We start from the raw sequence: 24910 nt of genomic DNA, 5'->3' as shown, positions 1-24910 counted from the left end.
ATGGCGGACAAAAAAGCTAAAAGTGCGTCGATTTTCAGATATATTTAATACGATGGATAGTATCTTATCTATCAGTTTTTAAAGTGTAATTACATGGCCATGAAACAATGTAACATCATGTGGATCCTTTGATCATTAAACACAGAATTGTTAAAAGTTTTCATTAGATCTTCAATATAAATTTGAGAAAAACGTCACATAGGCCTAGAATAATAAAGTTTAACGCAGATTTTTCTGTATAACATAATAGAAATCTGTTCGACGCCAATGTTAGTGTCACTATTAGTGACCTGAAAAACCGTCATCGAAATTCACTCATCTTTATATCACGCAGCAGCCGTTAGATCGAATCTCAAGCCAGACCGGAGATCCGTATAGATCCGGATAGAGAGATGCGACGACATTTCCACTTCGTTTTGTGGGCGTGCATCCCAAGGAGTCCACAGGAGCAGGACATAGGATCGGCTGTTGAAGAGGGGCGGAGAAGCGGATAGGCTTTGAATGGACGCAGCATTCAATGTTTTATCGAGGATCTACGTTGGCTGAATACCTCCGTCGACTACCTTTGTACCAGATCGCGTTGCGAGATCCTTCTTCGTTTGTGGAATAAGAGAGTGGGAAGAGTAACGAATCGCAAAGAACGAAGAATATACCAGGTTCTCTCTTTTTATCTCATCGTTGAGTGGATATTTTTTCGTTGTGACGGAGGTAACTGCGCACAGGTGGTACAGCTTCTTGGTACCCTTACGCACCACTAATTTCTTACTCGTTATCCTCCGTAGGTGGTCATTCAGCTTTTTGAGGGGCATTTCCTCCGCATTTGCTTAGCTCATTGATAAAATCTTTTTAATTTTTTGTAAAATTTAAGATTTTACGAAATCCATTTTTATTGACTTATTTTCAAGTTTCTTTATTTTAGAATAAAATCTAAAATGAATTTACTCTTATGTGCAAAATCTTTTGTATTGTAGATATTTGAATTACGGAATATTTGAAATTCCGAATCATTTAAAATTAAATAAATAAATTTTTATTTCTTTCAATAAAAGATTAAAAAAATTTCATTCTATGCGTACATCATATTCCATTCTATTTTTTAAACTTTTCGATTTATTTTGATACATAATATCTTTATGTTTTCAAGTCACACGTAAAACCTATAATCTTCTATCTTTCACACATCCTTTAATATTCTATTGTTAGAATTACAGGCAGCTTCACTGTTTCAACTGCAATGCAATTTAAAATATCTTCTATCGCGAGCAAATATAGGCGAGACTTATAGGCGATAGTTTAAAGCGAAAGTGTATTAGAGTCACGTGTACCCCTGCGGGGTAAATGCGTGTCGTGCGTTTGCGTTTGCATTTTTACGGCGCTCATCCCGTTCCGGGGTTACACCCCCTCGAGCACGCACTCCTAAATAGCGCTGGGTTATCGCGTCACGTCCGATCACGTCCTGACTGTCAATGCGAGGGCAAAGGGGATTAGTGTTTCAATTATTTGCACAATAAGAAGCGTGATCAGGCGGCGTGCGTGAACCAGCGCTATATCGAGTGGCGGAGTCGCGTGACCATGTTTATTCGCCGTCGAAACCCGGCGATTGTTCCTTTGAACGCCATTCCTCTTTCAAATCGAGCACACCGCATCGGTAATCCGACCGTGTAACGGTAAGACATTCTCCTAACTTATCGGCTCCCACCTGTGTCAGGTGACGGTTACCTGGTTCCATCTATATGTTTAAACAGCATCAAGATAGCGATTTATTAGAAAAACATCATGTAAAAATCTTTTAAAATATATTTTTAAATAAAATATTATTTTATAAAAGATTTAAAAGGCTACAGAAAATTTATATATATTTTAAAAATACCTTACGTTGTTATTATCTTTGTACTTTGCAATTTTAAGCAACTTTCTCTCTATAAACATTTCCTTTTTACAAACATCAGAAAATAATAACAAAATAATGAGAAAAGATATATGTATATAAGCTGAATTTATTAAAGATTTTATGTATATACGATCTTAACTCAAGAATTATTCGAAGTGAAATACCAGACTGATCGGATATCGATTATTCTAACAATGGAAATATTCGATAAAATTTTGTTTTACGTATAAATTACACATACACATAAAAAAGTTTTAAACCGGAGATTAAACAATGATATTCTTATATATTTTGACGCCCTAAAACCGAATCCGATGTTCAAATTATAGATGAAGCAATTTGGATATTAGATTTCGAAGCGTCAAAGTACATAAGAATATTATAATTTAATCTTCGGTCAAACATTAAATTTTATTTCGCGTGTCTGTTATCATTATAGGCAAATTACGATTTATTTATCAAGGCAATTGCTACTACATGCATGATACAATTTGTATATATCTCACAAATATGAATCCATTGAATAGTTCGATTTCGAGATGTCTTCTTTTCAACATTTTGTCCGATGAATTTATTATCATTATTAAGTTCGGCCTTGAAAATACTAACAAGAAAATTTCAAACAATGCTATTGTACATTTAATATATAATAATATTATAGAGAAACAAGAAGAATCTTTATCTTTTACATAAATAAATATAATTATTTACGAAAATAGAAACATATGTTTCTCTTAATATATAATTAAATAGTAATAGATAATTAATTGCAAATACAATTTTGAGAGAGAGAAAGCAACCTTTTCACAAAATCCAGAATATTTTTCGAAAATAGAAAACAAGGAAATATATTAATTATAATTCCAGTCGTAGACGCATCATTATTCGGAATAGATTGTTATTAGCGATTGCCGAGTTATCAAGACACGGATGAACGGTGGAGAAAATTGTCTGGCTTTCAAGGACGTTCATTACTCCCTAAATTACACGAGTACCTCACGAGCACCTCCTGTCTGGCGCCACGATAATGAATAACTGGTCAATGTCGCCGCACGCGAATATTTTCATTCTCTTCGATCGCCGTGAGCAAAGTTGAATAAATACAATATAATGAAATTAAGATCGGCTTAGAAATGTTCATATGGCATATAAATGATGCAGAGAATCGCATTTTGCTATCAAACTTACGATTCAATCTTTAACTAAGGCCTTGCATCGATGGATACTAAAAAATCCGGATGTAAAACTGTGAATTTTTATTAAATTAATTTAATTGTTATAATCATATAATAAAATTAAGTTTTTTAAGCAAAAATCAAGATAAATTAATAAAGTTTTCGATCGCAAGAACGCTCGGGTCATAATAATCAGAATATTTTTCATGGCAATGTCTTTATTACAAAGTTGCTGTTAAAAAATGGCGATGGCTTGCACACAGCATTACATATAATATTTTTATAGTAAACATTATTTAGGATGCATGTCTTATACAAGAGTTCTTAGAGATACCGTCTGTAACATACTTAAATATTTTAGAAATGTACATACGAAAGAGTAAAGTAGAATATAATCGAGACCTTTATAGTCTATAAACGTGAGCAATATATGTATCCGCAAGATGTATCCGTATACAGGCTGCCGGGAAATTAATGTTGATGCTTTCATTTATATTTCTTTCCTTTCGTCGATAAACTTGAAACTTTCTTTCTCGCAATTGCTCGTTCATCAAAGAGCCAAAGACGATTTCGGAACACCCCATATATGTTTCTTCCGAATTTCAGGAAACGCTTACTCGCGCTTAAGGATATGTGCTCAATATTGCATGGCAAGAGGAACTATCTCCAAGGACTGAGGTAATGAGAGAACCAGCTAATTGTAATCGTTAAATAATATAATTGATACTACGGAGAAAAGAACGAGTTTTCTCGTTGATTGAGATACTTCCTTTGTCAGCCTTAAAATCTAGGGAACTTATAGAACTAGGATACGCGCGGAGACGCTGCCGTGACAAGTCGGTCTGTCCATCGCAGCTGCGGGGCCCGCTAGCTACTTCAAAGAATCGTCGACCATTCTCGAACAAAGGCCCTGGCAGTTGCAACTTTTTCATCTACCTCTTCATCACAGAAGCATAACCGCGATAAAAACGCACGAAAGGGACTCTCAGTCAATGATTTTGGGGGCTGTTAACGTTAGAACATTCGGATGCGATTGATTTATCCATTAACAAACTCGACACATCCCATAATAGAATATTTTATTTAAATGCTATTTATTTTATTTTTCACATTTTTAATTAATGTCTCGAAGTACAAACCAATTATTTTATCATCTAAAATCACTCCTTAAATTTTATTTCATCCGTTGCTAGGCATCCTGTACATATTAATAAATATTTTTTAAGCCTGTTTTACAATAGGATCGTAAGCTGTAAGTAAAAAATTAATCAATCATCAGTCGATTATTTTTTTTATATTCAACTATGATTAGCCAATTTCTTATGGCTTATGACTCTATTATAGAACGGGCTTTAGACGTTAAAAGCAATAAGAGAAAATTCCGATTGTTCTAGTGTTAACTGCGATATAATAAACAGTAAAAAATTCTGTTAAATTCCCTTTGGCGATTAAATTAATCTCTGATCAATGCAGATCTCTTGATACTATGAGAGAGATAACATTTCTTTACTATATAAAAAAAGATTTACTCTCGTATGTCACACGAAATCGCATCGTATTGATCGATCGATGATCTCTGATGTTTATTATTCTAAAAAGTAGAAGGAAAAATTACCGGCATGTGGAAAGATCACGAATTATTTCTGTATTGCATTGCAAGTCCTTTTATGGAACGTGCGTGTTAAAACACACTTTCAGCCAAAGTATTTGTTGCGGTCAAAATATTTGGGCCTTCACAGTGAGCCTTCACAGCGAATGCGATTCGAGATTTTTTTTACCGGAGATCAAAGATCAGAGATCAGAGATCGAGGGTCTGTCGCGGGTACATCCTCAACGAGTGCACAAAGGTGGGTACGATTCTCGTTATACGAGATATTCAGTTGCAAAGACACGTATCAATATGCGCACGTGGGAATCATTGTCAGTGTCAACTAATCAATCTCCGAGTGCGTAATATCGCATCGGGATCGGACATGTCTTTAATTTTATGTTTCATCAGGCACAGGATTCTCATTTTATCTTGTAGCCATGATCATGAAATGACGTCCAGACAACATAAAGTCTAAAATCGATATTTAAGATGTCTTTAAAATATTTTTAAAACGTTTCTCACAAAGATGTCTTTAAGACGTCTTTTAGATATTCCGATTTTGGACTTTATGTTATCTGGGCGGTTTCTAATTTGTTATCATATTTTCAGGTAAATGTAAATTCCACGTCGAACGTTATATAAAAGCATGCAAAAATTTATTAACTTTTTGTGACACTGTTAATGACTTCCTTTACAGAAACAACAGCTTTGCAACTCTGTTGTATGTGTGTGTGTGTGTGTGTGTGTGTGTGTGTTTTTTGTAAAATTTTTTAAATACAATTAATTTATATATTTAGGTTCAGTGGGGAAACAAAAATAAGAACCAATCATATTAAAGAATTTTACAACAGCTTTTGCAAAGTTGCTTTTTCTATTGAACGTAACTAATATTACATTAAAATTGAAAATCGTCCAAGTCGATGCGTGTCATGCACACAAACACGAGCTTCTTATGCACTGAAATATATTTTTAGTAGCCCGCGAGTAGCTGCATTCTCACTTCAAATGCTTGCGAGTAGCTATTAGTGGGTAAAAAAAACGTTCGACAACCACTTCAATTGGCTACTACGATCGTCAAAGGCCATCGAGCGGCACTGCACACAAAAGTTTGTACTTTCGCCGTCCAAAGAGTAACTTTCATCTGTCAGCGTTTCGCAATGACTGAGCATCGAGATTTGACTTTTTCGTGCGTCGGTCCCGGTCGACCTTTCGGTTCTCGGGTCGATGGCGCGCGCAGGTTGTCTTGGTCGAGTTCTTCCTTAGATCCTAAATCGTCGTCCTTAAAATTATTTGTTGAGGCAGTTGAGTTGGCAAGAGCAAAAGTATCAGTCGTGTTTGTCTCGACGACGTTGCCGAAGTCACCTCAAAGAAATCCGCAATTCGCCGACTCGCCGTCGCTGCGGAATCAAGTCTTTCTGAAGAAGGAAACAATAATAGTTTTCATAACCCATCATTAGCTGACATTGAATGGCCTAGACCAGATCATTGTCTAACAGACAACTGTAGTAAAAATATCGCGTGGGTTGTGGCAGATCGAATTATTTTTGATTTTTCAAACATAGCATGAATTATAGGTGAAGAAATGAGTTCAGCAACGTTGCGTGATCTCCCTTGGTATCTCGCAACGATTTCGTCGATTCGTCTTTCTTCCTTTCACTTTTTTCCGTTATCACGGCGTTCACAATGCGAGGAACTTCATCAGGGCGTCGTAGATGAGTTGGGGATTGATGGTACCATCAGCGGTATATCTGACACCACGCAGCGAACCATCGTCGTGACTGACGACGCCATACTCGCCTACGATAAAGCCGTCCGGCGTTCTCTCCTCAACCCTGTACTTCCTATAATTTCTGCCCTCCACTACGTAACCGACCTTGTGACCATCTTCCGTTGCACCTGGGGTTTCCTCCGTGACAACCAATTGCGGCCCGTGAACATTGCCGTTGCTGCCGACGCTGACCGACTCATCGATTTCGTAATTCTGCTCGTGGGGCTCAACGCTTTCCTGACGATCCACTGGTTGGCCCTCGGAGTCGTACACCTTACTGGGCTCGCCATATATTTTAGCCGGCTGCGAGTAGATTTTGGCCGGCTCGGAGTAGACTTTAGCTGGTTCCGAATAGATTTTGGATGGTTCGGAGTAGATTTTTTCCGGCTCGCCATAGACTTTGGCCGGCTCGCTATAAACTTTCGCAGGTTCGCTATAGACCTTGGCTGGTTCGCTATAGATTTTAGCAGGCTCGCTGTACACTTTAGCTGGTTCTCCATACATACGCTCGGGTTCACCATACACTTTGGCCGGCTCGCTATATACCTTGGGCGGCTCGTTGTAAGTTCGTGAAGGTTTGTACGCTTTCGACGACTGGCTGTACATCTTTAGGCCCGATCGGTTGTAGAGCGACGCGTCATAATGACGTCCCATCTTGCGTCCTTGAAGCCGATCCGTTGACATCTCTGGCAATTCCTCATTCAACTCTCGTCGTTCCGAGTTCTCTACGGGTAGCTCGTAATTCTCTTCCATCGGTAGAGTAATCGCATCAACATCAATAATCCGCCCAGCCTCATTAATTTCTTCGTCCTGATGATTGTTCTCAATTCGTGGTGTCATGGTTACGCGACCGCGCCAACTCGTTCTCGGTGAGTCCTCATCAACGGAGAATTCGCTTCTGTTTGATTCCGAAACGATGTTGCTAAGCTCTTCGGTAATGAATCGACCCGGCGGTGGTGGCGTCATCGTAGTCGTCGTAGTTGTAGTCGTTGTTGTTGTCATCGTGGATGATAGTGACGTCGACGGTCTGCTGGTACTCGTCGAACTTCTAATTGATTCCCTGGTTGATTCTTTAGGAACTTCTCTATTCACGGTAGAGTCCAAACTTGGTGGTCGCGTAACTACCACAGCGTCAGCGCTGTCGTAATGTTCAACACGTACTTTGTACGGCGTGGCCTCAACCGTGGATGTGACGCTGACACCGATCACCTTCTGCCGGCTAATACCTCTGCCGATAGTTCCATTGGTCCCGTTTGACCTTGAGATTGTTCGATCTTGATAGTTCGACGTTGGTACGCTCGTCATCGTCGTTGTTACCGCGTTCGAAGGTGTTAGATGCGTCGAGCTTATATCGCCCGGCGTGCTCAGATCGTCGATCAACGACGCTAAATTTTGCTGCCGGTTTTCCAACGTTTTTTGATTTATAGGGTAGAAACGAACGATTTCCTCGCGACCGCTCGTCTGTGGCCTTGACACTGAAATCGGTCGACCACCGCTTGGGTTCCGAGATATTCGATAGATCGAGGCCTCGTGTTGGTGCGATTCGGCGGTCGCGCTGTCACTCGCTGTCGCAGCCGCGTTTTGACCACCACGCGGTCGGAAACCTCGGCGTCGTTGCGGTGGTGTCGCCATAGCGCCGTTTATGAAGACTGAAAGGAATTCCGAACCGGCAACTATGTCGCTCTTCTTCGCTGGAGCGCCATGAGTTTCTTCCCAGATTAGTGCCGCCTGAAGCAGTACCTGAAAAATCACGCAGTTCAATATTGCAATTTTAATTAGAAGATCGTTTATTTCATAATAAAATTAAAAACATTAATTTCCATTTTTTGTTTCTCAACGTGTTGTATAATGTTAATTCTGTAAGGACTAAAGATTAATAATGAACTGCATATTTAAATAGGATATTTAAATTTCTAAAAAAAGATTTTATTTATACTAAATTACCGAGATATCTTTTAATTAACATAAATTAAATGTGTTTAATAGACTCAGCATCAGTAACTGTATTACACAGCTTGAGATAAGCTTCGGAGAGTTAAAACGAAGACTTTGATAAAAATTTAATTATTATATTCTATATAAATGCATTTTATATGCGCGAAAAATGACAAATGAATCTTCCAGGTCTCAATCTAACTAAACTAATCATAGCGCATTCTAGGTTTTCGCTTATTTATGTATCATTATAACAGTCACTCGTTCCGTAACTTTCAGTTTCAATCATAAATTACATGCCCAGAAGACGCGAGTAATTATCGTCAATTCTGATTTTTAGTCGCTAGCTTATCGATCGCGTTCTTAATCGATTTCCTCTCACTGTTCACTGTAGTTCTATATCTATCTATACAATAAGATATGTGGCTATTGCGAATGTAATAAGATACCTGTGCATGCTCGAGTTCTTTGTAAACACGACCTTGAGTCGCGCAGGTATAATATAAGGAGCCAACGTCACGAATATAATATTTATGTGAACGGTTTATCGGGATTCTCGCTTCGGGAAGATACGCACACGGTAAGCGAGATTATCGTTCAAACATAATAAAATAAAAGTTATACGTCTAATAATGCCGGAACCATTACGCGTCCGGGACTTGCATTTGCAAACAATGGCGAGCCATTGTATCGATGTGACGATCGACGGAAGGAAAGCGGAATCGTCGCGCGACGTTATCTGTAGGTAAGAATCTCGCAACAAAACAGGTATCGATATTTACACGAAGCGCGAAAATTCAGGTAATAATCACCGTGGAAAAAAAAACGCTTTATTAACTGTTTACATTCGTACAGTCCTCGTCAGAGTTCAGGAATTTCGTGACTATTTATGCGAACCTTGAAGCAATTTTAACCATTTTTCTTCGCCATTAATATCCACACTTGAAATACTTGTATACGCAGGAACACAATCTACATTCATACATTGTGATTATAGTGATCATCGTGGAGGCTACGTGACTTCGATCGTGCGAACTTGAGCGATAAGTTTCGCGCAATGACGCACAATCTCGATTGCGAAAATATTAACGTTCGTGACGTTCTAGAAGCTGATCGTTCGTTGGAAAACGGATGAGGAAAATCGATTTTTAACATATCAACAACGAAAATTGAAAAAAATTCGGAGATTCGCGCGGAAGGACATTCCTCGGACGCGGGAAACGAGAGAGCGATTGTAATGAGTCGTTCAACACTATGAGTGTTTCAAGTATTTGGTGATACCATCCCAACAGCAATTAGGCGTGCGTGCTTCTCACGTGCTGGGAATCCACGTCCAGGAGATAGTGGCCACCGCCAGTGCGCGCGGACATAAATGTTTAATTTATTTCTTATTACGCGATTGCCCGACGACATGCACAGGAGAAAGGACGCACAGGGTGCCATGGGCGTCGCAAGAGAGACGTGCGAAAAAGATGCACAGGCATTGCTTTACATTTTCAGTGAGAGAATTTGTTTATAAATAATATTTTCGAAAAAGATTTTATCACTCTTTTCATTAATCTTTTTAAAAATAAATAATAAGTGAATGAAGTGATATGAATTTTGTGGTACGTATTTATTATAAAACAGTAAACTACATAAATATACAAGAGAACATAAAATACATATTTAAAAAATCATATTTTGTTACAATAAATATATTATAATAAAGCAATATGTTATAACACCAAACTGTTTGAAAATAAATAATAAGGAAGTTTAAAGCATTCTTAGAAGACGTCCTGACGACGCCCATGGATCCTCCTATAATCTTGACGTTTACGAATCGAGATAGGGAGTACAGACGTGTTTTGGAAAACTTAAAGACGACGTGCCGGGTATTATTTTAATTCGCGTCGGAGCAAATTAACGGAAATGATTTCACGAACATGCTATAATTTCGATTAGTAATCAATGCACTCAACCGACAAAGTACATGTTTCTCGCGACTCGCATTTTATTGGTGTTATTACGCGATATCGTGGCGCGATAGCCGTGCGAAAAAGTAACAAAAGAGAAAAGAATTACATTTTTCTTCGCGTTGAACACGAGGTTTCTTATACGGGACATGACGGTGTAAAACCTGCGCGAATTTAAAGAGCGAATATAAAAATGTCCGGATCTCCCGAGTTGATTTTATTGCCGGACTTTTGCCATTGCATTACGGCGCATCGTGTTTCGTGTTGCAGCGCGCCATCGAATTTTTGCGACTCCAGGAAGGTCGCTGTCGTCCTTGCCACGAACCAAGTGACAGTTTGCCTGGCAGAATGGTTAAGATTAAGTGGACCGCCGTATAATTGTCCAGGGTTCTTTTCATTTTATTATTTCATTTTTGAGAATCTCTTTAATTCAATTCCCGAATAACGTAATTAAAGGATAAGCCATCAAACATGTAACAATTTCTACGCTATATATATATATATATATATATATACATATAGAAGTTTAATAAATAATTTAGTGTCAGATAGATATAAATATATTAGGTGTTGGAATTAATTCGTAGCGTTTTACAAGTGATGGGAAGTACTTTCATTAATGTATTTTTTAATGCTCATGTGAAATAAATAACATTCTTTCATTAAAAACGCTACGAATTAATTCCAACACCTAATATATTATTTCGATAAAAATATCTTTAAAATTTGTCCATGTTAATTTTTGTAGACACATTTCCCCACAATCCTGATAAAAGTGAACTATTTTTCATATTTTTGCAGGTCGATTTCTTCAGTTACAAAAATAATTCGATTTTTATACGTGGATCCGTAAATAGAATGTACATATAAAGATTAAGCATACCACCGTGTGATTATTTAGAAACCTCACAATTATATCATCTTACTACTTTTTATTTATAAGAATCTTTTTAATTCACAGTTTAATCCATGAAATGTGATGTGATTAAAGAACAAGTTACTAAACGTATAATTAACGATTTCTGCGGTATACATATCAGATTTTATACTTATAAATCTTGTATGTTCAAATATATATAATATAAATAAATTATACTATCGAAACAGATACAATTATTATTTCGACGAGAAAATCTTAGTAATTTGTGCACGTTAATTTTTGCAGACATACTTTTTCACAACATAAAAGGTCTCCAGTAGCGTATGTTGGTCTTATATACTTTTTTAAACGTTTGTGGAACATATATTAGATATATGTATTAGATATATTTTTTCAGAAAAAAACGTATATAAAACGTATATGAACCAATAGGTACTACCCGGGGGTAGCTATTCTTCATATTCGAATTTCCTATCGTTCAACTTCTTCGATTATAAGAATGATTCTATTTTTATACATGGACCCATCATGCAGACAGAATGTGTATGAAGCCACTACTGATCATGTCGCGTTCCTCGCCACAGGAGAAACGAAGCTGTAGAGCAAGGGTGGGGTATAGTGTAGGTGACAGGAGAGAAGGGTGGCAGGAGAAACCTGTAGCGTGGGTGTATACGTAGCTACTTTACGATATATGGTGACACATTATTTTCGCCTGACTCTGACGTCCACACTTTTAAACTTAAAACGTCAAATTTTAATACATAACAAATTGTTAATATAGAATCATATAACAATTAATAACTGCATTTTGAAGAAAAAAAATACGATAAAAATCAAATGATCATTCCGTTAAATCAGATTCAATATTCAGAGTCCAGATTCAATATTCAGAATAAATATGCAGACCATACCTATAATATCTTTTATGAATTATTTTATTAACGGCACTTTTTGACAATTATTTCAATATTGATTTATAGCACATTTGCAGCAACTTTGTTCTCGCTTTTATTACTTATCGTGCCCCCGCGATTGCGAAAAGGAAGGTAAAGAGAAGGAGGAAAGGAGGGTTAAGAGTTACTCTGAATAAAGAGACTGAGATCCGCAAACCGGTACCACCAGTACCATACTCTTGCATCAATGATGGGAAATGCGCCCGTGTCTCAGAAATAGACGCGCAATTTCTGCACGCCATCATACAAACATATATTATGATTGAATAAAGCTGTAAATATTTATCTGAATAATATTTATCTGAAACATTACAAATTGTTTGGTATTTGACTATAATTGATTAAAAGTTCCATTTTTATATTTATTACTGCTGTAATGTTAATAATAATTGCGTTCTACTACTTTGAAGCCTCTTTTCGTTGAGGCAAAAACTATCTCAGCAAAGAAACTTCCAAAATAAGTTACAAAAACGTTCTCTTGAACGCGGTCATTGACACCCAAACAAATTCTCCTAGTCAGATCTTAATTTTTTTCGCAGCAACATATCTATGCATATATTTGTTGCGATAAAAAAAAGTTCCAACCCGTAGGCGACGTACATACTAAACATGGTTGTTTGTTTGCCATACGGTTAATTCTTTACGGGAAATTAATACTAGGCCCCTCGGGATGATCGAGTGGCTAAATAACGATTCGATGTTTACCCGATATTGTATATCAGGATTAATCATACTGTCCTCGGTTCACACATGCTCCTATAAATCGGAGTTGTAGCGTGGGCAATAGATAGGTATTGTAAATACATACGTAAAATTAATATTGGTCAATTTATAAAGCGGCTGGGCAACTGAGATGCTAAAAGGCGCGCGCTGGGTCTAGTTGGTTGGCGGAATAGAGAATGGTAGTTTCCTGTTGAAAGGAGAACATGTACTGTGTCGTGCAGACACCTCGGCGTGAGGTCACCGACGGCGTGACGGTGTCGAATCATATCACGAGTGTACGTATCTGCTTGAGTGCGCACGCACGTACGTACGCATGCACGTTTTTACGAGTACACTCTCGTAATCGATGCATCCCACGCGACAGTGTCGTTTATTATAAATGAAAGAGCGATTACCGCCGCTCGTGTTACCGACGCTTAATACGCGCGATGATTGATGACTTTTTAGCGCAACTAAATTAAACACGTCGCGCGGCACGTTCTCGTATTGCCGTATCAGATATTTTTATTCGTTACATCTTTCTTTCTTTTTTTTTTCTTCCGCCGTATCTGCCGGAGGTACGTTCATTACCGAAGAACGCAAAGTTTATCGAGAGACGCGTCAAGGTCCATAATCAATTACAAATAACGCAAGCACGCGATACTGTTTTTATCATGGATAATAAATTCTTTTTTTTCTCTTGAGATTGGCCCGACTGCGATAAATCGTGCTAATATATTTATACGAGCGGTATATCGACACCAGCGGTATTGGGAGTAATTTATTTCATCACGCTGATGTCTGAGATCGAACGATTCCACCGCTAACAAAGTTATATATAAATTCGTTATATATAAATTCATTATATCGATTTCCCCGTAGATCCATTTATCACACAAATGTATTACAGCAAGCGCAAAAAGTTCGCACAAGGAAAATACAATTAAAAAAAATCTTATTTTTAAAAAGTGAACATTATCCTGCGAAATATGACTCATTGAATTGATGTTGGTACGATGATATCGACACCAATTCGACATCAATTCGACGTTTAATTGACGGTATTTCTTGCTAAATAATTAGCAATTTATAGTCATAAATAATAAAATATCTAAAATATTTTTAACGCATGAATATACATAAATATGTATAAATATACATAAACATGTATAAATATGTTCATTCATAAACACATATAATTATATATAAAATATGTCCATATATGTTCATACATTCTTCTTCCTTTTGTAAAATTACTTTTTAGTTTAATAAAAAAAATAATAATACGAAAACATTAAAAATATAATTATATAAGCAATTTTTTTACACTTCTCCAAATTTGATCTTTTTGAAAACAAATAACGCGAAAAATATTTTTTTAATTATTTTTGACGTTTTCTAATTATTATTATTATTATTATTTTTATTATACTAAAGAAGGACGTATGGATATATTTCATATATAATTGTATAAGTTTATAAATATTCAAAACGTGTTTATGGATGTTTATACATATTTATGTATATTCACGCATGAAACATTTTTTTATTAAATATCGCACATCTTTATCAAGCTAATTACATCATAAACGTTGTAAATATACAACATTTCATTAACCAGTAAGTGGTTAATGAAATTTTAATTCAAATCAAATTAAAAAGCAAAGATGTTCATTTATTACTACTATAATAACATTAGAAAAAAAATTTACGCATTGTAATACAAACTCATTTTATTTTTATTGTATCGTATCGCGAATCGCTTGTAGTTCCTCACAAATACAACATATTAATAGTCTTCAAGCGATTATTATTCTATTTTTAAGGACTAATTAAAATCAAGACGCCCAGAAACATTCTCCGAAGGTGAACTCTACTACTTGAATCAAAGTCAACAAGATGTGATTGTGATCTATATTTCGGCTCTCACGCGAAATCAGTAGCAATCAATGATACACCGATTAATAAGCAGAAATTCACGCAGGAATTCGCGTGGGTGACGAAGATCATAACGATGTCTCGGACAGACTTATCCGATGAATTATAAACAATATGCAGGTGCGGCTGGTCTTAAAAGATGATCATCGCGAAAGAATCACGGATTTGTGAACCAGCGCGAGGTGGGCGCGAATCAAGTTAATGCTGTCGCCCTCGTTTCTTTCGATGTCTCTTCACGAATATTTGCGCTGACTTGCGCGTCCCATTTTTATCTCATAATCAGACAAAAAGTAGTTTTTTTCTCTTTAACGCGTTAAATTTCCTCCAATTTTTTCGTACATCTAGTTTTTTAACAGATAAATATTAAAGCACTCGGAATTAAAATGGATCAAATAACACATAACTCATGATTAAGATTTATTTTAAGAACATCATCTCAGATAGACTTTATAAATGAAGAATCCAATTCACATTCTAAGCATCTTTATTATACTGCCAAATATGGCGTATAATTATTATTTTGATTCGCAAAAAGTATAATAATTCAGTACTCTTTTTAATGGACTCGAAACACAACGAAGGTAAAGTGCATATCATTGGTACACAAATGGATCGTCGGCGTTCTTGACCGATTAATTGTCTTTTGGAATTCTTCTTGTATATCCGGTTCTACGTGACGCGGACGTGACAATGTGAAGCATGTGATCGAAGAATCGTTCGAGCGGTGAATGATACGAGTATATAAGGTTCTGAGGAATCTGCGAAAGAGACCGATCAAGGTTGCGCTTGGGTGTGGTACGTATAAGTTTCTAAAGTACATATGTGTAAGTGTATATGTCTCTAGATCTAGCATTATACGGGATGCACAGCAGAAGAGTTAGCTATCTTCATGAAAAGTCAATCTTTCATTTCATTCGAAAACATTAGTACGAAATTATTATAATTTATTATTTCATTTCAGCTATATGAGATCAACCATTTTTAATTTATTTTTTACTTCAGGTTCGAATAAAACATTATAAATTATAGGCCAAGTTTCACAAATATCAAGCGAGTAATTTATAAAATAAAAAAAATATTATCTCAAATGGTCGTTGGTCTACAAAGAGTTAAATTACTATCAAAACAAATATAAATTTTAATTTCTTTCAAGAGATATATTGTTCTTATTTACATAATTTTTTTAGTACTTTTGGTACGCGAATATTATGTTTTTCCTCTTCAAATATCGTTATCTGTATATTTAGAAAATTTCAAGATTATAATCGTAGTAATTTAGACTTAAATTTTAATATGACAACAGTTACGTTGTAAAGATCTCAATATAACATGGATTATGCGACGTTCTCACGCGCGCGCGCGCTTCTTACCGGTTAAATTACAATGTAAAAAACGCATAACAAATCGCTGTTGTATCGATTTGTAGGAGTCAGAATAAATAACGCGCGGAGCTAAAACTATCCATAACTTATATTTTTAGCGTATTACTTATGCAAATATATAATATATCTTATATATTTGTAACGAGCGTATCAGAACATGTCATTTTTACATTTTTATATAGTTCATTCGATTCAAAGATGTGGTTGAAACAAAATTCGTAACACTTTAAAATTTAAGCATTTAAAATCTCTACTTTCGAAAGTTATTACGTGTTTTGAGTTTTTGTGAATTTGATGTATAAAAAAACTATGAAATAGACAAAACAGAAAAATTTTTTTCTTACTTTGTGGGTTTGCTAAAAAAAATTGCTAAAATTTTCAACTTTCTAAAAAACCTAAAGTTTTCTCTACAAAATCGTTTTTTAAAAATGTTCCTAACGTTTTTGTTATTAAGTTATTGCGGATTAAATAAAAAGAGCTTTTAACATTAATTGTTTATAAATATTTAAAATTATTGTACCGCAATTTAAAAGACATTCTTAAAACTAAAATATTGTTCTATCGAATGGTATATATAATTTTTTTCTTAAATATGTAAATATAATATAAATGAAGGAGCGTTTTTGTTTCAATCCAGTATAATATTTAATATTATATGGTATATATTTGATTAGTCTCATAAGTAGAATATGAGTGCAGAAGATGTAATTATATTACTCCGAAATATGACATAATGTACATTTGCTCGGATATATGAAATATAATTTGAAAAATCGTCTATTGAGTTAATTTAAAAGATACGATATGAGGTTTATGTTTCAACACGTTTATCGGTTTTTCATGAAATGCTATGTGAAGAATGATTTTCTTCATAAATTTATTCCATAAATATATTCTTTTCTAAATCAATGATCTCGCGTTTTCCTCTTTACTTAATGACATCTGCCTCCAACGATCTCGTAAATTCTTATAATTGCAATTAATTTCAGAGATCACGGTAACAAGAGCTAACACTGTCATTAAGTGATTTACTATCACAATTAATTCTTTGCAAATCAATACAAGTAATGAAAAAATCGGATAAAAATCAAAATTTCGATGCCTATCTTGTGATCCAAATACTTTTCGGAATTTACCTTATTTACTGTAGAGAACATATCTGTGCACCGTTAATCTGTTTGACATATTTTTCACATAGAGCGTATACTTCGATGGATATCAGAGATTGGTAGAAGATTTATCGCTCATTCTATCGCCATGACAGTTAAGGGTCAGTTTTCAATGCTTGTCGAGCGAAAGTTTAACTAACCTGCGTACGTCGACAATATACTTACACAATGAACACAGTGGCGTAATTTCGTACTCAGAGTCGCCGTATTATAAATATGCCCTCCCACACGCAGCTTCTAAATAATTTACGTAAGAGACGCGGGCGAGCGCATTCGCGCGTTTTATAAGTGCGACACGGCAAGCGATATCTAAAAGAAACCGCGAGATTTTTAAACAAATCGTTGCATTAAGCAAACTCGGGAAAAGTGTTCCACACAAAATATCCGCGATATGTAACGCATTTGCAGTAGTTTATGTAACACAGAAATTCCACAGAAATTACTTAATATTATTATAAACATTATTATTAAATTATGCCTATTACATTTGGTACAACATATTACAATTATGTCTATTATAATTGTATTTGAATATTACGAAAATAGTGAACATAAAGTTCTAGCAATTTTTAGAGTAAAACAAGCCATTTACTTTTATATGCGAAACACTTAAATGTTCTTTTAATAATGTAATCTTTTTATTAAAAATTTAAAATTGAATCTCCATAACTTATTACTTTAAATACACATTTCCTATTCTATATTTACAATAAAACACTTGCTTTTCAGATCAATTCTGTACATTGGCCGAGAAATGATATGTTTGCGTGTAGATCTTGCTACGCTTGGACTAGATACCATCGTTACTTCGCAATTCTGATTTTGAGAGCAGATCGTTTAGAGCAGATAAAATCTCTCGTTATTAAGAATCAAAGTGAAAACGCATTACGTTTTCAAAAAACGTTTACGCATACTCTTTCTTCAGCATTGAATAATCACAAGGTTACACAGTGTCACGGAAGAGTCCTGTGTAACAAGAAAGTAACAGGCACGCGAATCGAAGGTATTCGGGTCGTTGAGTCGAGTCGTGGCGCCTTGCATCAGATACATCATCCTTAATGACTTCCTTATACGTGGGCGTGTGTTTGGATTTTCGTATGCGACATTCGCGCGAAGAACGGATATTATCGATAGATAACAGTGATGCGGTAACGTGCGAATCAAATCGGAACAGCAAAGGAAGTTATTTTAACTTTTATTTTATTTGTTGCTTCCTCTAATGAAGATTTGACGAAGAATGTATTACGAATTACAAACTGCATACTCGTGTGCATTTATGCAGATATGCTACATAAAAATTTGAAAAATTTGTGTTAAATTAAACATATTTTACATATCTCTGGTCCGTTCATTGTACTGAATTATTTAAGAAACTTTGATTATATGTATATATATATATATATATATATATATATATATAATCTTTAATCTGTCAATTTAATATAACTTACCTCTGTTAAAAAGTAACATTATGTAAAAATTCATCACGAAAAATGTAATACTTCGACATAATTTGGAAACAAATTGCAGAAGCATATTTTTGCAATAAAATTAATATTTACAGTAGACTAAATGAACACGTATATTTATTTTTTGTTTATTTATTTTAGAATTTATGTTTCAAACTACATTATTTTTATGTTATTCACTTATTCATAGATTGTGTATTATTTTAATACTACATAAGAAATGTTTTAAATATTAATTTAATACAATAAATATTTAAATAACGTAATTACATTATGTTACATTAACATTCAGATATGTTAAAAATTCAACATAAAAATTTTAACACTAGTATAAAATATTTTTTTACTTAATGTGGTCATTTTCCGACCGTAATAAAAACACGTTTTTATCTCAATAGTTACTTTATTGGAAGCATTCCGTGAAGTGACACAAGTCGACACAAATATCGTTCTGCCTTTGTTACTTATAGAATAACAAAGAAAAACATTTGTGTCAACTTGTGTCATTAAATTGAAGGCATCCATTATCTGCATATAGGCATTCTTGTACTAAAGGATGCAATATTTTATAAACCTGATTTACGATCTCGACATATTTAACAGTAAATCCTTCATTCTTGTGATTGCCTAATATCATATAAAAATTTTACAAAAACATTTTTACGGCGTAAAGAACGAAAATGCCAACTCGTTCGCAGATCGATTTGCGGTATAGGAATCACTGGAATTACATTCTTTCGTCCGCGATCGGTTATGCGCGAGGCGTTGCCTCCGAAAGTGAAAGTTCGAAAATTACGGCCGATTACGTGGAGAAAAGTTTTGTTTTTTTGTTCGGATGTGGAAAGAAGATTTCGCCGATCTAAAATAAATAAAAATACTTCAGTGATGCTACAATGGATTACTTAAAACCTGAGACAATGAGATTTAACAAAGAATAATAATTCTCTTCGACGATATTTTTTAATATTCTTTTCATTCAAATCAGTAGGTTTTTTGAAATAAATTTAAAAATTGTCAAATATATATTTTAGGAAATATTCCTTTGACTACGAGATACGGAAAAAGAGAAATAATAAATTTGCAAAATAAATAAAATATGATAAATTTCAATTAGCCCTAATTGAGTTTTTATTAATAAACTTTTGAGAACAGCAAATTTAGCACTGTTTTGATATATAAGGTGCGAATCTTAAAAATAATCAATTCTTAAATTAAATAAATTATTTTTCATGTATAATATTGTGTAACACAGATTTACAGAACGTGTTCAGAAGCTTAATATAAAGCGACCGAAACGTGTCTTGTACTAATAATGAGATATTAAATATGGATATTATATGCGAGATATGTAAGAAGAAGACAAGAAGCAAAAAGAAAAAAAAATGCACGCCATATTTTATTTACCCAGGCAGACAAACGTCATCGCGCGGTACACGCGATGATGAATTTATGTGTGCGCTTGTAACTAAAGTTGGTTTAATAATCCGGTACAATTGAATAATAAAGAAATTCGTATTCATCATGACGGCGGTGGAGGCGGAGGCGGCGTTTTCTTTTTCGCATGCATGTGACAGGTTGATTACGCTGCATTATAGACTCATCAGGTAATTACTCGGGATACGGTATCGCGAAACGGAGCCGATAGAAGGGTTAATAAATCGTTTGCCGTTCGATATTCGTTGGTGTAACTCTGGCAGGACGATATATGATCGCAGCGGGAGACGTTATTACCGATGGTGCTTGCTTATAATGGTCGGCGAATGAAGCGATAAACGATTATTGTGCTCGTTGGCCGGTCGGGAATTGGCAAGTAGCCTGCCGTTTGCTGTAGCTCTTGTCGATCCTCAACAACTTCGATGAGGACACTGATGATGGAGCGGCAATTATCGGAATAAGCGGGAACGAGTAGTAAGATCTATGTACAGCTACACTTTTAAAAAATGTAACCAAAAACACACAATGGCATTCATACATAAAAAAAGTAATTTTACTAACAAGGGACTCGTTCATAACTTGTCATCACAATCGATTCTCTTTAAAATATAGTATTAAACATAAAGTCTAAGAGACATGTATTTTTTTTTGTATTCGACTTAATTTGGAATTTAAAGATTTAAATAAGAGCTTTTAGAGCTTTTAAAGTTAATGCTTATAGATATTTGATTCCAATTAATTATATCAACAAAACAGTGAAATATTAGGTGTTGGAATTAATTCGTAGCGTTTTACAAGTGATGGGAAGTACTTTCATTAATGTATTTTTTAATGCTCATGTGAAATAAATAACATTCTTTCATTAAAAACGCTACGAATTAATTCCAACACCTAATATATAGACAAATATTTTAGACAAAATAGACAAAATTATTATAATTTTTTATATATCTTATAAATGTATATATAAATTTTTAAAAAATCTAATATTCACCCCCATTAAAGTTTCGATTGTTTCGTCCAATAAGTATTATCAGGTATTGGGATTTTATCACAAAATTTCAATACGGAATCTCTCTTTTAATTTAATTCATCGATGCTGCTGATATTCGGAATGTCACTCCAATCCAATTTCGGAGTGATTATGGTAATGCGATACGCGCGCCTACCACAATTTCGCCGGGTATTATTGAGAATTAGTTACTCTAAATGTTTTATAAGTGGACAGCGCCCTACTGAGAACGATTTCTTCGTCGCGGCCTTGCGCGATTACGTCAAGAAAGCGGAGCAAGAAGAGGGACGTTTAGCCATCACCGACATGATAGAAACGCGTTTCGCACATGATATTAGGTGCGCAACTAAGTTCTCGCTGTTATTTTCATAGCATTTGTATTAAAATAACAGCGAGAACTTAGTTGCGCACCTAATATATCGATATATATTGGAGCGAGTGCGGCGCGGTCGAAGGTAAATACGATTGCACGAATTGCGCTCGTAATCGTGAAAGGCTTTGCCATACTTGCATTTAAGAAACAACTAAGAAATGAGTCTTAGCTGGTTGGTTCCACAAACAAAAACAAAAATCTGTCAGACAGTTTTTTTTAAAGAAGTTATTTAAGCGTCTGACACTCATATACATATTTTCATGTTTATATTTTATTTACTTTTACGTTTTTGTGCACATAAAATCATTCCGCAAAAAATTCATTATTCATAACCCATACTATTTCAAGGACCTCGCAATTTAAGCCATCTCACGTTTCTGTCTTTCAACAAAAATGTTTCTACTTCTTTTCGTCGAATCCATCACGAAGCGTCAATTTCATAACGACTGCTGACCTCTTCGGCGCCGTTCTTCGGGTAAGTAAAAACTTCGTCCAGACAACGCAGGTAAACAGAGAAACGTTCAAGTTCGACATGTACAGAATTCTAGTATGCTTTATTGATAAAAGAACGATCCGGATCTCGATTTATCTCGTCGGTCTACCAAGTGCAGAATATGGCGAGAAGCGGAATTTAATTGAGACGTGGATACGCGCGCACGGCGTGTGTTCGCGCAAGGCCGCCGAAGGTTCTCCTCGAGAACGTTCCCGAGAACGAGTGGAAAAGACGTCGCGCTCTCGTCAACGGCACCCTGCGGCTCCTCGAGGATCTTTAATCCCTTTTTTCCTTTTCTTTCCAGCCTCACAACATTTTCGGCTCGGACAAAGTGAGGCTCGTTTGCGGTAGACGCGTGTCAGACGATCCTGACATTGGAAGGACAGGCGCGTACGAGAGATAATTTTATCCGGTATATCCTTGCTGAGGTCGCACATCGCAGGACGTTTTAATCATCGTTCTCCGGGTCACGGGGTAATCGCACGTACCCCGAAAGAATTAATTAAAACTTTTTTAATTAAAACTCAATTATTATCGTCGGTCTTACTTTTCCCTTGCTTTGTGCGCCTCGATTATAATAGAGTGTGTCCATTGTGTGCGGCTGGCCTTCACGCGGTACTAAAGATACTTGGAGCGAAACTATAACAGGATGTCCGATTTTATATCTAGCGGAAGCTTTGTCTTTAGAAATATAAGTGATATTAGCGTTGCGCAAGTGTCATAAAGAAAATTATAAGTTAGTCATGTATTAAATGAGTTCCATGACGTCAAACATGATTAACGTATACGGAAAGTATACTCACCTTTAAAATCAAATATTATTAATTAATTTTCCATTCCTATTGTCCAAGTTAAAGAGACATGTGTATGCGCTTTTACGTCGTACTTTAATTAACAAAATGTTACCGTTTAAGACTTATTCATGAAATTTTCCGAATGACAAGGGAACTCTAAATTTCATCATTAATCCAATGAAAATAAAGTGTAAAGTACTGAGACATTCTGTGCGGTAAGAAGATCAAGAAATAATATTGCAGATACAATCTTACTAATCACATCATTTTATTTATCCTATCGTGCTAACACGTAGCTTGATTTATAATATAAAATACGTTTCAATCAAACTCGCTACTCCGTGACTGCATCGGAGAGAAAAGTGTTTGATATTTATGACTACAATTTTACAAGGTAAAATAAATTCTTTGCAATGAATATAACTAATGATGCAGAGAAAAATCTATTGAAAGAATTTCGTTAAAAATGTCAAAATACAATACATTACAATCTCTTAAAATTAGCATTTTAAACTCTTTTTATTTGCCCTGTATTACTGAAAATCTCTTTAATCTTGACTCTCTTACAGCCAACTGTTTTCATTCAACTGATTTTTCATTCCTGATGCCTGATCATTAAAAACGTCACTGTAGCGCAACAATCGCGACATTTCGAATATAGAACACGTATAACTTTTGTCTGAGGTCACGCAAATCACGATCTAAGCGGTCCTATGATGCAAATGTAAATTTGGTGCTAACGTCGCAACCGCTAATTGCATCTTAAAATGCATCTCGAGCTTGCCGACGTACTGCTGACAATCTGAGTAGCGGTACTGTGATTCTTATAATTATGATTACAGTTATACAACGCTTTTAATTTTAACGTAACGTTATATCATCTTCTTGATGTACATAATTACGCGTTGATGAAGGTAGATCATAATTTCAATTCGACACGCGAATATAAATGCACCCTCGTATCGCGTGGAGTCAATTCTGAATTTTGTGGGAGTCATCGCGTTTGTTATTGCGATTTTGCGGAATACTTATACCGTCACGTGGAAGAGCAGAAGATCTCCTCGAGGTTCCACACAGCACAGCTGCATCGCGCGAAGCTATGCGACTCCATGAGAGCAGCCTTGTCGACATTGTTGCAGTACGTCGTGCCGATACTTTCCATGCGCGATGTTAACATTTTTCCATTAGCAGTATTATCTGCTAAATAAAATTAAACAAGCAAAACTTTCATCTATAAACGCAAGACAATACAGATTTTGAGAAATATTTTTTCCGAGATTTCTTATTCAAATTTTAGTGCCGCATCATTTTTTTTGTATATAAGAATATTGTAAGTCTATCGAGATTCCATAATCTCATGATAAAATCTGATTATACTGACCATCGTCTGGTTTTTATATTAAGCTTGTCGCACTAAAATCTTATTACACATTGAATTACACAAGATAGTTGATGGAGAATCAAATAAGTCTCGTTCTATCTAAGTCCATTATAACGAGATCTTCCAAAGAGATACAGTTAAGCTCTCAATGCAGCAAGATTTCAAGGTAATCCTGTCCACGTTAATAACTTGTTTGATACAATAAGATGAATAGTAACAATTGTACAATTTTACAATAATTTATTATACATAATCTGTTAGAAACTTTAAGAAAGCGGCGCAAGAAAGGATCAGTAAACTAAAGTCGTACGAACAGATATGGGTCAAAATCGTAGTTTTTCGATGTAGCGGAGCATCAAGAACAAGTTCTTGCTTATTGCTCGACGGGATAGATATAGAGGATAGGTCTCATCTGGGAGGTAGAACATGGAGAGCCGCCAGCGCGCGCGGCTCGGCCTGGCATTTACTCATAGTTATGTGAAAGGCATATCTTGGTGCCCAAGGTACTCCTACATAGTACGCACACTTGCACAATACACTTCGCCATGCACCGCCGTTATTGCGGCCGATCGATGCTCGTCTCAACGGCTAATGGCCGCGCGGAGGCAAGAT

General features: G+C 35.5%; 1 protein-coding gene across 2 annotated transcripts in view; it reads right to left on the bottom strand.

Annotated features, from left to right (window-relative positions):
- Window positions 1-3266: 3266 nt before the first annotated feature.
- LOC105149843 (uncharacterized) overlaps window positions 3267-24910 on the bottom strand; it is a 45545-nt gene continuing 23901 nt past the window's right edge. For both annotated transcript variants that reach the window (XM_011062542.2, XM_087409346.1), the window contains one exon: window positions 3267-8165. In XM_011062542.2, the coding sequence (XP_011060844.1) occupies window positions 6336-8165 (1830 nt within the window). In that variant the 3' untranslated portion in view covers window positions 3267-6335. The remainder of the gene's footprint in view (window positions 8166-24910) is intronic.

This window comes from Acromyrmex echinatior, chromosome 9, assembly GCF_024713525.1.
Source record: "Acromyrmex echinatior isolate Ae372 chromosome 9, ASM2471352v2, whole genome shotgun sequence".
Taxonomy (NCBI): domain Eukaryota; kingdom Metazoa; phylum Arthropoda; class Insecta; order Hymenoptera; family Formicidae; genus Acromyrmex; species Acromyrmex echinatior.
The sequence above is the reverse complement of the archived record's forward strand: the minus strand, read 5'-3'. Positions and strand labels throughout refer to the sequence as shown.